Raw genomic sequence first — 15852 nt, 5'->3', positions numbered from 1 at the left:
TTCAAAAGTGTGGCAAACATGTAGTCCAATCTAAGGGAGTCAAACGCCTGCTTCAGGTCCAGTGATATGCAGCCCTCTGAGCCCGCGCCCATCAGGTTTCCTAGCATCAGCTGGGCTAAGCGTTTAAGATTCATGGCCGTGCTCCGGCCCGGTACAAAACCACATTGGTCCGGGTGGATCAACTGTGGTATGTATTGCACTAGTCTCGTCGCCAGCACTTTGCTCAAGATCTTTGAATCAGTATTAAGGAGGGACAGGGGTCTGTAGTCGACCAGCTGCAACCCGTCTTTGCCTGGTTTTAAGAGGGATGTGATCAACGCCTGCATGGATGATTGTGGCAGGGAGGCTGACCGTATAGCTTCCAAATAGACAGCGTGTAAACGTGGGGCTAGGAGATCAATGAACGTTGTATAGAATTCGGCCGGGAGGCCATCGGTTCCGGGGACCTTGTTCCTAGGGAGGGTTCGTATTGCCTGCCTAATTTCCGCTAGTGAGATGTTGCGCTTCAGGTCTTTGCCTTGCCTGTCGGTGAGTTGGGGTAGGTCCAGGTCCCTCATGAAGGCCTCATAGGCGGTCTCTGACAGGGGCGGGGGGGGGCTGTATAGCGTGGTATAATAGTCTTTGAATGCCGTATTAATCCCTATTTGGGTGGTGGTCGGATTGCCTGCTTGATCCAATATTTCCAGGATTGGATGGCAAGGTGGGGAATCACGTAGGAGACGGGCCAGGAGGGGGCCAGCTCGATCCGCTTGTGTATGCTGCCTATTCGTGTATTCTCGGTTGTCTAGGAGCCTCAGGTCTTCTAGCAGCTCTGCATGTCTAATGTGAGCCTCCTGTAGTGGTGTGAAATGTGCATTGGTGCCCGCTGCCTCACTCTCCAGGGACGCTAGCGAACCCTCCACCTCCCTCAATAGACTGATTACCTCTTTCTTCCTGCCCACTCGAGCGGCCATCGCCTCTCCCCTGAGACAGACTTTAAATGCTTCCCATTCTATCTGACGGGTGCTGGCTGTATTCGCATTTGTGGAGAAGTAGGTTTCTATAGTGTCGGATAGGGACGATCGGAAGACTGCGTCTTCAAGTAGATCTGGGGGTAGTCTCCAAGTTGGGACGGGGGCCAACAGCTTGCCCCACTGCCAAGTGAGCTCAACGGGGTTGTGGTCGGACAGGGTTTTCCCCATGTGTTGGGTTTGGACAATTGAAGTTGTCCCTCTCCCGTGAATGTGTGCTGCGCCATGCGTCTGCCAAATCCCAGCCCTCAGCCCATCGTGCTAGAGCGTCTGCCTGCCTCCTGCTCTCAGTGGCCAATAGTGGGGGGTGTGATCTATCCAGTGTAAGATCGAGCACAGCGTTGAAATCCCCCCCAATGATCCAATGGTGGTCAGCCCAATCAGCAAGTATCCCGTTCAAGGTTAACAAAAACTCCGATTGACCTGTGTTTGGTGAGTACACACAACCAAGTACAATGGCATCCCCATCCAGCAAACCCCGCACAAATACATATCGTCCCTCCTTATCAATCTTTTGTTCTAACATTTTGAAAGGGACAGAGTTGCGAAGCCAGATCGCCGCCCCCCTGGAAAACGCAGAATAGGAGGTAGCGAAAAGCTGCCCTCTCCATTTTTTGCGTATCTTCACGTTTTCAGCATTGTTCAAATGTGTCTCTTGTAGGCAAGCTATCTGTGTCCCTCTGCGGTTGAGTTGAGCTAGAATTCTGTGGCGTTTGTGTACCGAGCCCAGGCCCCGTACATTCCAGGTGCACAAATGATAGACATTAAGAGGTCCCATAACCTTCTGTGTGTGGTGGTAGATCGGAGCACATGGGTGACCATGTCAGATTCGTCTTGTTACTAGGTGAGAGTGTCTTGTGAACATATATCCCCTTAACTAGAAGGTCCCCAGGCCAACGGGCTCGGGAGCCAAACAAGGGTGCCCAACGTGGGCACAAGTCAGTGAGTTCCATGTTCATAACGGGGGGAGTAGACCACCGGAGACTGTCACTTGATGGCCTGCTTTGGCATGGTAGCCCTTAACAGGGTGAGCCCTTATGCAACCCACCACTTATGAGGAAGGGGGTCAGTTATACGTTACCACTCGGAGAGGATCGAGCGTGTCGCCAATCAGAACTCCGCCGCCATCTGGGCTGTGATCTTTGGGAACAGTTGTAGGCTGTCCACTGATCCGGAAACCTCGGTGTGGGTGTCAGTGGTGACGGTGACCCTGTCCCCGGTTGCTCCCGCGTCGTGAGCGGCCAGCGCCTCCTCCGTTAGTCGCATCTGTGGTGACGGATGACCTGCTGTCTGGTCCCCTGGCGGTTGAGTGTTCGTCGGTGCACTTTGTGAGGGGTGCTGTCCGGAGTTGGAAGAGTTGACCCGCTGGTCAGGCGGGTTCCTGCGACTCCCACTGCGGCCATCTGCGAATGGGTCTTGGGAGGCCTGAGGGGTTAGTGTGACTTCCATCCATTCTTCCGCCTCCTCCGGCGAGTCGAAAAAGTGAGATTTGTTGTCATGCAATATCTTGAATCTTGCAGGGAATAAAAGCGCATATTTCATATCTCTGTCTCTAAGTTTGCGCTTCACTCCCATGAAGGTGGACCTGGCTCTTTGTACCGTGGGCGTGAAATCGGGGTGCACCGAGATGTTTTTATCCTCGAAGCGTATTGGTGCCTTCTCTCTGGCCGCTCTAAGAACAGTGTCCCGATCTCTGTAGTGGAGTAGGCGCGCGATCAGTGGTCGAGGGGGCGCCCCCGGTTGCGGGGGACGCGAAGGCATCCTGTGCGCTCGTTCCACACCGTATAGGGCCGTAAGATCTTCCTGGCCCACTAGTTTCCGTAGCCAGTCCTCCACGAATTGGGTGGGATTCCTCCCCTCGCTTTTCTCCGGAATACCCAGGATGCGGACGTTGTTGCGGCGGGCACGTCCTTCCACGTCGTCCACCCTGTCCCATAACTGTCTAAGCTGTTTCTCTACGGTCTCCAGTTTCGTGGAATGTTCCGTCTGCTGGGGTATGAGGTCACTCAGCGCTATCTTCTGTTCCGAGACCCGCTCCGCCAACTTGTTATGGTCAGCTCGCAGTAGGGATAGGCCAGTCGCCATGCTGTCTATGCGCGATTCTAACGCTTCGCGTGTGGCGCGTATTTCGTTAAGGATGAGATCCAACTTGGCGTCCTGGGATCCCTTCCCGGTCGGCGGGATGATGTCCGCGTTTGAAGAGGCTAGTGGGTCTTCGGAACCCGTGGACTGCATGTCCGTTGGGGCGCCTAGGTCCTGGTTCCTGCCCCTGTGCTTACCCATTGACCTAGTAAACAGGGCGGCGCTGGAGTAGTCGCGGCCGCCGGCCTCCACCTTCGCACGTGTCCACTCAAGGGTGCCGGGCACTAATAGCGGCGTACCTAGGGTCTACTGGATGGAGGCAGTTGCGGTGAAGACCCTAGTTCAGCCAGGGATGGCGTTGGCCGGCTTGTTGCAGCGCTGTCAGAGGGTGGAGCGGCGTTCCGCTGAGGTTCCTGCGAGTTGTTAGTGACTTGGCCCTGCAAGGTGTAAGGGGGAGTCCATAGGCTTCAGGTGATGGCGAGGAGGAATCTCCTTAGTGACCGGGATCGCAATAGGCGCCGGGCTTCTAGTGCGGCGGCAGGGCCCCGCCGTGCGCGACTTCTTCCTCTACTGCGTGCCTGTTTGTCCCAGCTTAGGTACGTGGGGCCACAGGTCCCACCGCAATGTATACGTATATTGGGCGTAGGTGTGCGCCGCCTCGCGGCCTCCCGCTGCGCAATGCCCGATGTAGCTGGAGCTCGGAGGAAGCAGGTTGCCGTAGTCAGTAACCTGAGGTCCCGGTCTCGGCTCCGGGGTGCAGACAAAATGGCGCCAGTAGGACTGTCTCAATGCCGGGCCGCCCCGCGCCCCTTGGCGCGCCGTGCAGTTGAAGGACGGCGGAGTTCACAGCGCCAACGGCGGATCCCGCGCCCCTCCAGACCCGTCCTCCTCACCGGTGGGGTCGAGGGCGTGGATGCCTCGGTAGGATGCAGTCGGGCAGCGGGCCGGTCCCGAGTCTCCCGCGACCCAAGCGGGTCTCGCAGCAGGGTAAGTCGGCGGGGGTTCAGCAGTCCGGGGGGGAAGCAGTGAGGCTAGAAGTGGAGTGGGGGACCCCTCGGTGTGCCCCGATGTCTAGGCAGGAATCTTGCCGCACCTCCGGTCCGGAGTCCCGTCCAGAGCGAGTTAGCGACCAGGGGTAGGTCGGGCAGGCCGCTAATCTAGGCCGAGGCCTCACTCTGCTCCTCAGGCAGCAGCAGGCACCACGGCCACGATGCTTCTCTGGTGAGGTCCGGGGGGAGCAGCACTTCACCACTGCACGCCGCTCACTCCCGGGGTCTCCGTGCACCGAGTGCAGGTGGGTTGCAGGTCAGGGTTGTAGGATAAATCGCTTGTATCTCGGGCTAAGGACGGAGCTCCGGGGCTACACGTCCACCATGATCGGCTCTTGGCCACGCCCCCTCATTTCCAATTATATTTATACCTGATTACCATATACCTTTTTCTTCAGAGCACTGACCCTGGGCCTCGTTAACAGAGCCCAGGGCACAGTCAGTCAGTTACCACCAGTATCGGTCAAAAAATGGGGATGAAGAGGCAAAATCAATGACTTTCTCACACCTTTCAATTGGGAGTAAGTAGTAATATCAAGTTTGGTGTCTAAAGAATTGTAATTTAAAGTTCTCTTTATTGGCAAAAAAAACTGGACTGGCAGGACCAGGTATCGGGCGTTTTCCCCGAAGGCTGGAGGGGTGGGAGGCTGTTTTTGCTACAGGGGGCTGATTTTAAAAGAGTGTTGCAATATCGGCCCCCAGTAACAAAATCAGCAGGACTGTCCAGCCTAATGATTTGCTTCTCACTCTCACTGCAGAGTTCCTTCTACACCCATCAGTTTTCAGGGAACAATAATTGTGTCAAGATTGATATCTCTAGTGGTTTATCTTCCTGCTGAAGAGATATCGGAATGTATTTGTTTATTCGTAGTTTTGACTTATTTAATGCAGTGCGGAGGGTTAATATGCCTGCTGCAAAGAACGCGTACCATACAGATCACTGAACTGTATTCAATGTGCATAGCTCAGTGGGTTACTGCTTTTGTCACAGAGATTCTTTAGTTACTTGCAATTCATAATTTACAATCATAATAAATCTAGCACAGTGAACTATGAACTGGCATCAAAAAGCGGCATGCAAACTGTATGGTACAGATTTGAAAGTTATGTTTTTTCCACACTCTTTCCTTTTTCTACTGTTGCCAAAATTGGTTTGTTTGGGTAGAAATATTTTCAATTTAGTAAATCCAACCAATGTGTTATGTTTTGAACCTTAAGTATGTGCTTCTCCAGACCAAGAACTCTTAAAAAATGCCAACCAGCATGGATGACATGTAAATCCTACACCTTGTATTCTTTTTTGTCTTATGTAACATTTTCTAAACACTGATTTACATATGTATGATTTATTGTCTCTTTATGTGTGCATGATCTAAAATGCTCCAATTCCCTATACTGGTATGAGAAGCACTAAAAAACAAATGAAATACATGTGAGAGGGGCTATTGAGAGATGAGGGCACTGTTGGAGGGTGATAGTACGGAAGCCACTGAAAGTCCCCAACAAGATTTTTGTATCCAAGTGCACTGTAAGTTCATCATTTACTATGCTCTAAAAGCTAATACAATTGAATATATAATGATAATGTGTTATAGAATGCGCCATTGTTATCATTTTTTTCCAAACATTTCTTGGGGATAGAACTCCCCCTCATCAAGTCCCCTTTGTAGAGGTCAGGCTTGCTTGCTGCGCTAGTTTGTTTGCTATGCACAATAGAGGGGCTGGTCTGACAAAATGTGCCAGAGCTGGTTTGTGTTCCCAATCCGGCCCTGATGGCAAAGTCAGATTTTAATTCATAAATCTGAAAATGCCACTTTTAGAAAATTGCTATTTTATTGTCCCAACCATTCGGAGCCAGCAGCCTGTATACTGGGTCACAATAACTAGATGTAGCTTACAGTTGTGTATTGTTGTAGCAGGATGGGCCGTCTCTTACTTGAAGAGGGGGAAGAGCTGTCACCTACCACACTTGCACATCACAAAGGCCCTGTCTGAGCACAATGGGTTGGACACTAGTCTGTGTGACTCCAGACAATCTGGAGCCAGTAAAATGAGGAGAGGTTGTGGCCTTATGTCCAGAGCTGGTGACTTTGGAGCTGGGGAACCAGGTTCAAGCCTCGGCGTCGGCTCAGCTTCCTGTGATTCTGGGCAAATCACTTAACCTCCCCATGCCTACCCAAAAATGTATGTGTCCTTGTGTAAAAAAAATGAGGCAAGACATCCCAAGCACCTCTGGGGGTTGAAACCACCAGAAGTTTCTCCGACTTCAAAGTGGACACCAAGTATAAATATTGGACCCTCAGACCCAACTCTTCAGTACATCTCTGGAACTGTGGATGACTCAGAAGGACTGATGTGCTGCTCTGCCAGAAAGACTGCTACTCTGCCTTAGGACTGCCTGGGTGAAGGACTGGACCTGTATCTTTAATCCAGGAACACCAGAGTGCTCCAAGGCCCAGTAGGGCCTCCTGATCATACCCTCGGGGATAGAACTGGCTCCAACAACCTTGTACCCAGCACCAAGACTGTCAGCTGTGAGTCTTGCCCCCCCTGGCCCCACCAAGTGATGACAACCTTTGGATAGTGTTCTGCCAGCCCATCTGTGGTCCCAGCAGAAACAACACACTGCAAAGCATCGCCCTGCAAAGCATCTGCTTTGCAACCACTGTATGACTCGCAAAACTCAGCATCAGAACTGCTGTGCAATTCATCTCTGACACAGGACATCGCATCGCAAGCCCCACTCCCTCCTCCTCACCCAGCAGATGCGCAATGCATCTTAGATGAAGGACTCCATATTGCAAGCCTCTCTCCTATGGCATCCATGACAAAGACGCAGGATTTCGCATCACAACCCCTCAGAACCGCTGCTTCCCAATGCATCCGTGACGCAGGACCACACAATACTCCGCAACCAAGATACACTTGTTCAGTTGGTTTAACTGGGTCTTTGCATCCATCATGGTTGGCCTGAACTAGTGACACTGTCCCGGTCCAGCGTGACCAGAAAAGCCCAGTTGGTGCTTTGCGCTTCTAGGTACTATTTTTCTTAAGTCTTTCAAATTGCATATATTCGGTTCTACTGATTGGGTTATTGTTTGTTTTGTCTCAAATAATTTATTACATTTTACTTCATTTGTCTAAATTGGTGCGCGATTTTTGTTGTGTTGTGTGTTCACTTTATCACTGTTTGAAGTGCTGAATACATGTTTTATACATTGCCTCTAAGTTAAGCCTGACTTCTTTATTGCCAAGCTACCAGAAGGTTAAGCACAGGTTAATTATGGGGTTTACTTAGGTTTTAGAGAATGTGGTGGCTTCTTGAATAAGGTTTCACCCCCTCAACCAGCAACCCAATTTCCAACAGTCAGTAGTGCTAAGGCTGAAGTGAATTGTAAATTTTGACAAGTCAAGGCCCATCCTGCATGGCTAGAGGGAGGATAACCATGGCTTCTTTGGGTACAAGTGGTAAAACCTAGGCCACCTAGTCCCATAGGGCATGGGATTAAAGGCCCAGAAAACATGTAGCATTCATTGAACGTAGAGCAAAACTGGTGGATGACAAAACTCTATGCCCCTTATTGTCAATCCTTTTGAATTCCCTATCCAGAGAGGAAAAAGAGAATGCATTGGTATGACCTTACTGGCCGAACCTGCACCACCAGACTCTCAGGGTAGGGGTGTGTGAATGTTCTGATTCCCAGGTGCAGGGTGGTAACAGTGGGCAATTTGGTGGTTGAACAGGGCCCTTGAGCAGGGCTTGGCCGGGGTCCCCAAAAGAATATCTGTCAAAGACTCACTAAAAGGGAGAAGAGGTCCCAAAGAGGTTTGGCCAGACTGGAGGGCCTCAACCAGTACACCAGTCTTGACTTTGTGTGTTGGAAGCTGGAGGTCAGGGATTTCTACAACTCTGTGGACCACCATTGCAAATAATGCGTTCTCTTCCTTAGCTAGTCCTGCAGGGGAGAACAAGACAGTGTCCAAAGAAGTATCAAGGCAACTGTCCTCTTGGAGTTCATCATACCAGTTGTCATCCTGGTAAGGCTGAGAAATGAATCCCCCACATAATAGGTGCCATTATCAGAGTAAGTACCGAAGATGTAATGAATAAACCTCTCCCTGCCTTGGGGTAAGGGAACAGTGTCTGTGACAGGTTGATTGCCTGTGTGTTGAGAGGAATGAACAGTATCGAGCTGGGGCTCGTAATAGGTTGGCGTGGTGTAGTCTTGTAGCTAAACAGCACTATGGGTTTGACCTCTATTGTCTGATGCCACGGAATTCGACATTGACATCATTGGTCACGCTCCAGCATTGGACATGGCCCCAGAAACGAGTTCGGTACCGGAGTCAGTGAAAAGTTGGGAGCGGATCCGGAGGGCCCAATTGCCCTGAAAGAGGTCCCGCCAGTCCAGATTCTCGCATCTCCATGGGGGCTGAAGATGCTCCAGCAGGGAGTTGGTTGTGCAAATAAGTGCATGATTGTCTCATGAAACTCCTTGATTTGTTACATTCACCCAGGTAACGAGGGCTGGCGTGGTGTGGATCAGGAATAGGCTCTGCTGAAGAGCTGTGGGAGTGGGTACTGGAGATGCAATGATGAGTTCATGCCCTCTCAGGGAACACAATGGGGTCGAGTTCTACTTGAACTTTTTCTTCTTCTTCTTAGATTTAGCAGAAACCATGATCTTAACTATGATTTTTCGCAGGACCATCTTCTCTGTGACTTAGACTGACACAGGGTCTTTTGGTGTCGGGCAATGAACAATTTTTGTATCTCACCCCCGAATTTCCTTCAGGTGCATCGAGGTGGGTAGTCTTGGGATGACACCAGGCACCACAGGCATGCCAAGCGGGGACTAGTTACAGACATTCCCCACAAGACCTAAACCCTATTGATCTGTTTGGGGACATGTCCCTTGCACACTGGAAAATTGTTTTTGAAAAAATGGTCTCAAGAGAAGGGGTAGCTCCGGATCTGCGTACATTGGCGCAGAAAGAAAGGAACTGATGTTAGAATGCATGGGTGGAGCCTTGATAGAACCACATTGGTGTGGACAACACCAGTGCGAAGTCACAGGCACCACTTGACGTGCAGAAGTACTGTTGTAAAGTTTTCAGGTTCCAGTTTGCACCTGGCGAATATAAGGGCAAAAATCAGCAGTTAGAAGTCTCTATCAGAAATTGGTACATTATGTTTTTCAGAGTTTCATTTCAACCACTGTCTTCCCAAACATTTGCTGTTCTCCATTACCTAATTTCCACAAGTGCAGGGTTGCTGCTGCTGTAAACTTATTTTAGATAAGAAGAATATACAATAACCAAAGAAAAACTCCTTCCTGGAGAGAACTGAAATGAAAAAGAGCAATTAAATAATAAAGATTGTCAAAGGTTAGAAAGCTGTGCATGAGTGTGCATTACACTTATGTTACTTGGTAGGGAATTCTATAAGGGAAGGATGAAAATCGAAAAAGCCCTTTTACAGCAGCCATTATTTGTTTTGGGATCATGGATCATTGTGTTGAATGTGCACACATAGTGTGGGTATTATTGAGAAGAGCCGTGAAAACATTTGGGTACCAAAGATAAAATGTTAAATCCGTCCACATCTCAGCTGGTAGTCACCATGGATATAACAATTTCAAGCATGTCATAATTTCTGAAGACTGAAAATAAAACCAACGCCAGATTTTTTTTTTTAATCCTTTGATGTCTAAGAATATGAATAAGATAAAAAGGGAAATAAATGCAGAGTCTACAAAAGACTTGAAAGGCCGCCACACAACCGTTAGGTTGCGCTTGCCACGGTCCTTTTGAGTGAGAGATCAAATGGATGTTTCAAAAGAGGCGCACTAAAGACAATTTCCAGCTCAGACCTGAGAGCTTTGTGAAATATTATACAAAGCATTTTATACTTGGAATAAGAATTAATAGCCAATAAAGGGCAGCGTGACAAAGGCGTAGATGTAGTATTGAAATCTATACTGCATGTGTATATTACACATAACTATGTTATATCATTTATGGGTTTCTGGGTGTTTTTGTATTCGCATAGTTTGTAGGCATGTAAATAAAGTATGTAGACCAGAGTCTATGCGCACCTAACTAAGATATTGATTCAGTGCTCGCTTTTGCCTTCAACTCTGACTCCAACAGGCACATTTACTAATTTTTGACACAACAAAACAAAACAACCAATGTTTTTTGTCCTGCGTTGGGCAACGTGGAAACCGCAGCATAGAGCCAAACCTAAGACTGGGCAGGTGCTGCTGTGTTCCCTAGGCTTTCAAAGGCTGCCCTGCATCATGCAGTCTCGCAGGTATCACTGTGAACTGTCTACCATGGGATTTGTATTGGAAGCATACCCTTTCAGTGCAAATTCCTGTGGTTGACAAACATAGTAGGGTCCCACACACTGGATGTGTGCTGGGCATTTCAGCACACATGCAGTGCCTGGGTGTCTTTTTTCTGGAAAACGAAAACCTTTCTCTTTGATACTTGACAGAGGCATTCGTTTTTAAAAGGCCGGCCTGGCTATCTTAGAAGGTCGGGCTTTGCCTCAAAACCTTTGGGGCTTGACGCAGCCAGAGTCTGAGCTTTCCTTTAAAACTCAGAAGGTTATACTGCTGCCTGAGGCTTTTGGAAAATTCATTCCTCATTTTGACTCCTGGCCCCCTCAGGGATTTACTACCTAATTTTGTCAAGAGCCATTTATTGTTTGGTCCTTCTGCAAAGGAAGATGTCTGGCTGGCAATAGGAGAAAATGTCAGGCTGTTGAATTTGTTGTTCTAATCTTAGACAGCGCAAAACAGCCTTTTTTGAATGATCATTTTTCTTTAGGGTATACCATTTGCGAACGGCCTGATTTTGCGTGCTTTTTAGTTGTCTTGTTTCCTGTTTGGTTAGGCCTTCCTGCATTAACATACAGTATGAACACAGTCAGCAGCACGGCCTGGAACAGTAAATTCCAGTACGCATTACACAACATGAAGTAGATATTACACAGTGCATACAGATGGAACTCGGCAGGGAAAATAACATCACCAAATGCTACATTCACCACCTGCCAAAACTTTAGCATTAGGTGTTTTATGATAAATGTCCCGGCTGTAGTCCTTTAAATGTACAGAGAAACGCCATTCCGCTGCATTCTTTTTTTATCCAAAACGAACAATAATAAACACCATCAATAGATGTAATTTCCGTTTCATAAAAGCTATCGTTAAGATTTATTAGCAGAAATGTAAAAACATGCTTCCTGTTAATTTTCTTGGTTTTCATGCATTTACAAAATATAGTCTTTATTGATATCTTCAACTGAACTTACCGATGAAAGCTATCTACCATTTTTAAGTGCACTCTGAGGTCTTTTTTTGTCAGATGATCCAGCATCCGGGCGTCTACTAAACATTCCATGAAGTAACTTCGGTACTGAGGTAACCCCAGGCTAGGAAGCCATTCATTGCCTATCCATTCATGGTTCATGTCTCCATACGCTAGAGTCTACCAAGAGAGGAAAGCAGATCACACATTGAATAAATGCCCCCAAAAATATTTTCACGAGAAACGTGTACACAACAATGATGGTAATAAGAGAAAACTTGCACTACAAGTAAATGAGTGGCACAAACATGTGGGACGTGTGTAACATCTTTACATATCATTTTGAAACAAAGGTGTAGTCTTATAGGTTTAACTTCAGAGGTATCATTTAAGAGTGGCCAATGGCCACAACAGTGACCACATGTGTGGCTCACAGGTTTGAATAGTCAACTCTTTTGCGTACCCTTACCTTGCATGGAAACTAGCAAATTCTTGAGGTACATGTTAAACATTATTTCTCTTGTGCCACAAATATTTGCCTTCTACACATCCTGTATTTCTGCTTGGTTCTCTGTCATTTTTTGCATGGTATTCTTCAAACTCTTTGCCTATACTACCAAATTTTGGTTGGAATAATTTTTGTTGGCATTCAGACACTGTACACTTTACCACTGGTTAGCAGGAATAACGTTCTTGTGCTGTCTCCCTAAAACACAGTATCATTGGCCTTCACCTAATTGGTATACTACATTTTCTTATAAGTCACTAGTAAATGTTACTACCTGCATCCAGGGCCCGTAAATTAAATGCGTCCAGTGGGTAGCAGTACCCTTTGTACCATCCACCATAGTAGCTCTGCAAAACATATCTCAGGCCTGTCTCTGCAGCCTGTTATGAAGCTTTAAACTGCTATTTTGACCTGGCAACATAAACCTTTTGTCAGGCCTAAACCGTAGGCCCTACCAGCTCATGGGCAGGGTGTACATTATGTCAAAATGAGGGCATGTGTATTTAGGTTTTATATGTCTTGAAGTAGAAGAAAAACCCCTAAAGTAGTTTTTCACTATTTGAAGGCTATCTTCCATAGACTAACACTGGGTTAATTTATTACAATTAATCCTTGATAACTTCAGTTTGGGACCAGATTGAAAAATGCTGTTTGCACTCAAAATAATTGTAATTTAAAATCCCCTTTAATGGCAAATTCAGATTTTAAGGTACTCTTTTAAAAATGCCACTTTTACAAAGTTATTTTTTTTGCCTAAACCAAATGTGTAAAGGGTCACATGACTCTCGTACTGTGGGTTGTATATTCTTTCCAGGCATAGGGAGAAAAGATGACTAGGTGTGTGGTGTGTAGATCTTCCAGACAGGATGGCTCAGAAGAAGCTGCACCCTGCCCTGATTGCACTTCAAATGGCTCTGACTGCAGCACACACCAACCTGTCGTAGACAATTTGGTGTCAGGAACCAGGTGAAGGGGAAGAACGGACCAGACCAGTTTTGGGGGTATGCCAGGGAATTTCCCCATAGAAAAGCTGGCATCCTGTATAAAAGTAGCACCTTCAGAACCTCTGAGCAGAATACTACTGGCAATGTGGAAGATTCGTAAGAAGGACGGTTCTGCTGTCTGTAGAATGAAGATTGGGCCAGTTTCTTGATCCCAGGCTCCCCAGAAGCCCAGACCTGACTCCAAGTGTCCATTGGCTGACCTCCTGATTGAGCTGCAGAGACAGCAAGCTTCCAGAGGCCTCCCTGCAACTGCCCAGCAGACCAGCACCAACTGGACCTGGCTGGATCTGCCTGAGACTTGTTGCAGGCATCTGCTGGAGTGAGTCTTGATCCCCAAGATGTGCCCCCAGGTCCTGGACCCTTGGCTGGCATCAGTGTACTCCTCCCGACCTCAAGATGAAGATACAGAAGCTTTGGGCTCCTTGTAACAAGGTGACCACTTCCGGAGAAGAAACACCACGTGCAATGCCCACCAATGCCAAGCTCTAGTGAGATCTGCACTTCCCGCTGATAGATTGTCCACGACAACTGCCAATGCGAAGCCCATTAAAGATGTGCACTTCACGTCAACAGCAAGGCCCCACATTGACCGCCCACGAAAATTTCAATACATGACCAGGGCCGGACTGGCCATAGCGGGCACCGGGCAATCCCCCGGTGCGCTGCACGGATGCGGGTGGGTGGGAGGGCGGTTTGGGGCCCCTGGGGCCGTTTTTGTTAGAAGGCTGTTTTTGCAGCATAGCTGCAAAATCGGCCCGGTAACAAAATCGGTCGAAAACCAGCCCTGGAAAAGAGCTCGGCGGCACCCACAACACCCGGGGGGGCAGGGGGGTTCGGCCGAGCACTTTGCCAGGGCTGATTTTGGTTCCCAGTCTGGCCCTGTACATGACCGGCTCTTCGCGCTATGACAGCGACCATCTGAGGAGCCCGACCTTCTACTCATGGCCAACAAAGACCTCTTCATGGTCCCAGCGAACGGAAGCTACCTGCGCAGACTTAAGAAGGTAACTGTTCGAAAGGACAAGCCTGGTCCCTATAGCCAATTTGTGTGCCATCAAGGGCAGCCTGAATTTGTGACTTTACACCGGTCCAATGTGACCAAATAAACGAGAATGGAAGTTTGGCCTTTTTAGCTCTATTTTCTCCTAAAACTTTAAAAACACGTACATCCGATTCTACTGATTGGATGTTTGTCATTTGGAAGTAATTTTCTTTACTAAATATTCCTCTATTGTTTTAAATTGGTTTGGGATATTTCTTCTTTGGTGTTGTCTCTTTAGTACTGTTTGAGTGCTGCAAAAATACTTTACAAGTTGCCTTAAGTTAAGCATGACTACTTTTATGCCAAGCTAGCAGAGGGTAAAGCAAATGTATATTTAGTAACTTTTGTGTTTCACCCTGACAACGATTGTATTTATTATTTTAGTGGAGTTTCCACACCCCTCAACTCAATATTCCAATTTCCAGCAGTCACAATTTACAGATGGAATATACATACATTTTCTAGTGCAGAAAAATAAATGCTTTCATGTGCTGAGGCAGACATTGAGAAATTATGAATTCGAGTTGATCGAAGTGTTAAAGGAATTTGGATTGGCTTCTATGCAACCCATGAGAATCAGGGAGGCTCTTCAGGCCTTTTTCGGACAGCTCTGATGTCTAGGAAGGCACAATATGATTGCAAGGGAGGGGCACAGCAATAGAAAATTAAGGGCCTACGGGTAACAAATGTGACAGATGCCTCATCCTCCATATTACAAATGGATTAAAGGCTCTGGCACTTGTAATACAGCGAACAGGATAGCCCTCATATTTTGACAGAGTATCCCATCTGTCAAAATCTTTAAAAAAGGCCCTAAGAATCACATTGCAATCTGTTTTAGTAATGAGACTTTATCAAAAATCGTTCCCTCTGTCTTCTCGTCCAATATGGTGAATTCGTCCTACAATCCACATCCCAACACAATGAAAAGTAAGAACTGGGTTCCATTATTGCAACTAGTGTTTCAAAATGTGTTTTTACTTTCCAAGTGTTTTTGGTACCATGACATTTCAACTGTGTGTCATCTTCCATATGACATTATCAGTATACAGTGTACAGTGAATGTCCACAATATTTTCACGTTATCATTTATGAAAAGTATGTCTCCTCCAACTACTTTCCTTCTGTGAATGTCCCAATGTCAAACAAAACACATGTTTTAAAAATAATACATACAAAGATAAACCCTTTCTTTTAAGTGCGTGTGAAATCAAAGATATGATGTTAAAGGCAAGGTTAATAAGTCTCCGGGGACTATTACATTTGTTAGAATGAACCACCACAGAACACCAAAGAAATGAAAAGGACTTTTGGTACAGGTTTTTATACATAATCTTGAATCCAACCATAGTACACTTAACACCATCATAATGACGTGGTGAGAAAAATGGTTCAAGATTGTATTGAGGTTTTAGTTCTCTTTCTTTATCCAGATTTAGGTACTACTGCAGCAAATGTTTCAAAACTGTAATTTAGACCCTTTTACTTTCTGATTCTGGAAAAGTGCATGCATACATTTGTCCCTACTGGGACAAACCTTGCCAATTAAAAATGGACCATGATGAACCATTCACAGCAAACCAAATGTAATGTTCTTGATGCCATAGCAGGAACAAGAGAAAATATATCTGAAACAGACATATGTATTGCCATATCATAATATTTAGCACTATGGTTATGGTTATCGTACTGCACTAATGTTTCTATTAGGCAAAATTGTCTGCTCAAAGCTGTATGTAAGAACTGCATTTCACAAACTTCCTCATGCATGCAACCTCACAAGTAAGACTGTTCTAGATTCAAACACATCATGTATTGTGTTCATTTTTTATTCATA

At 46.9% G+C, this 15852-nt stretch overlaps 1 protein-coding gene across 1 annotated transcript in view; it reads right to left on the bottom strand.

Moving 5' to 3' along the window:
* The window catches only part of PPFIA2 (PPFI scaffold protein A2), a 2034471-nt gene that overhangs the window by 90892 nt on the left and 1927727 nt on the right, over positions 1–15852 (bottom strand). Inside the window, exon 26 of the mRNA XM_078674230.1 lies at positions 11466–11641. Within this exon, the coding sequence (XP_078530356.1) occupies positions 11466–11641 (176 nt within the window). The remainder of the gene's footprint in view (positions 1–11465; positions 11642–15852) is intronic.

Source organism: Lissotriton helveticus, chromosome 1_1 (assembly GCF_964261635.1).
Source record: "Lissotriton helveticus chromosome 1_1, aLisHel1.1, whole genome shotgun sequence".
NCBI lineage: Eukaryota > Metazoa > Chordata > Amphibia > Caudata > Salamandridae > Lissotriton > Lissotriton helveticus.
Note: the sequence above shows the minus strand (reverse complement) of the source record. Positions and strands in the feature narration are given on the sequence as shown.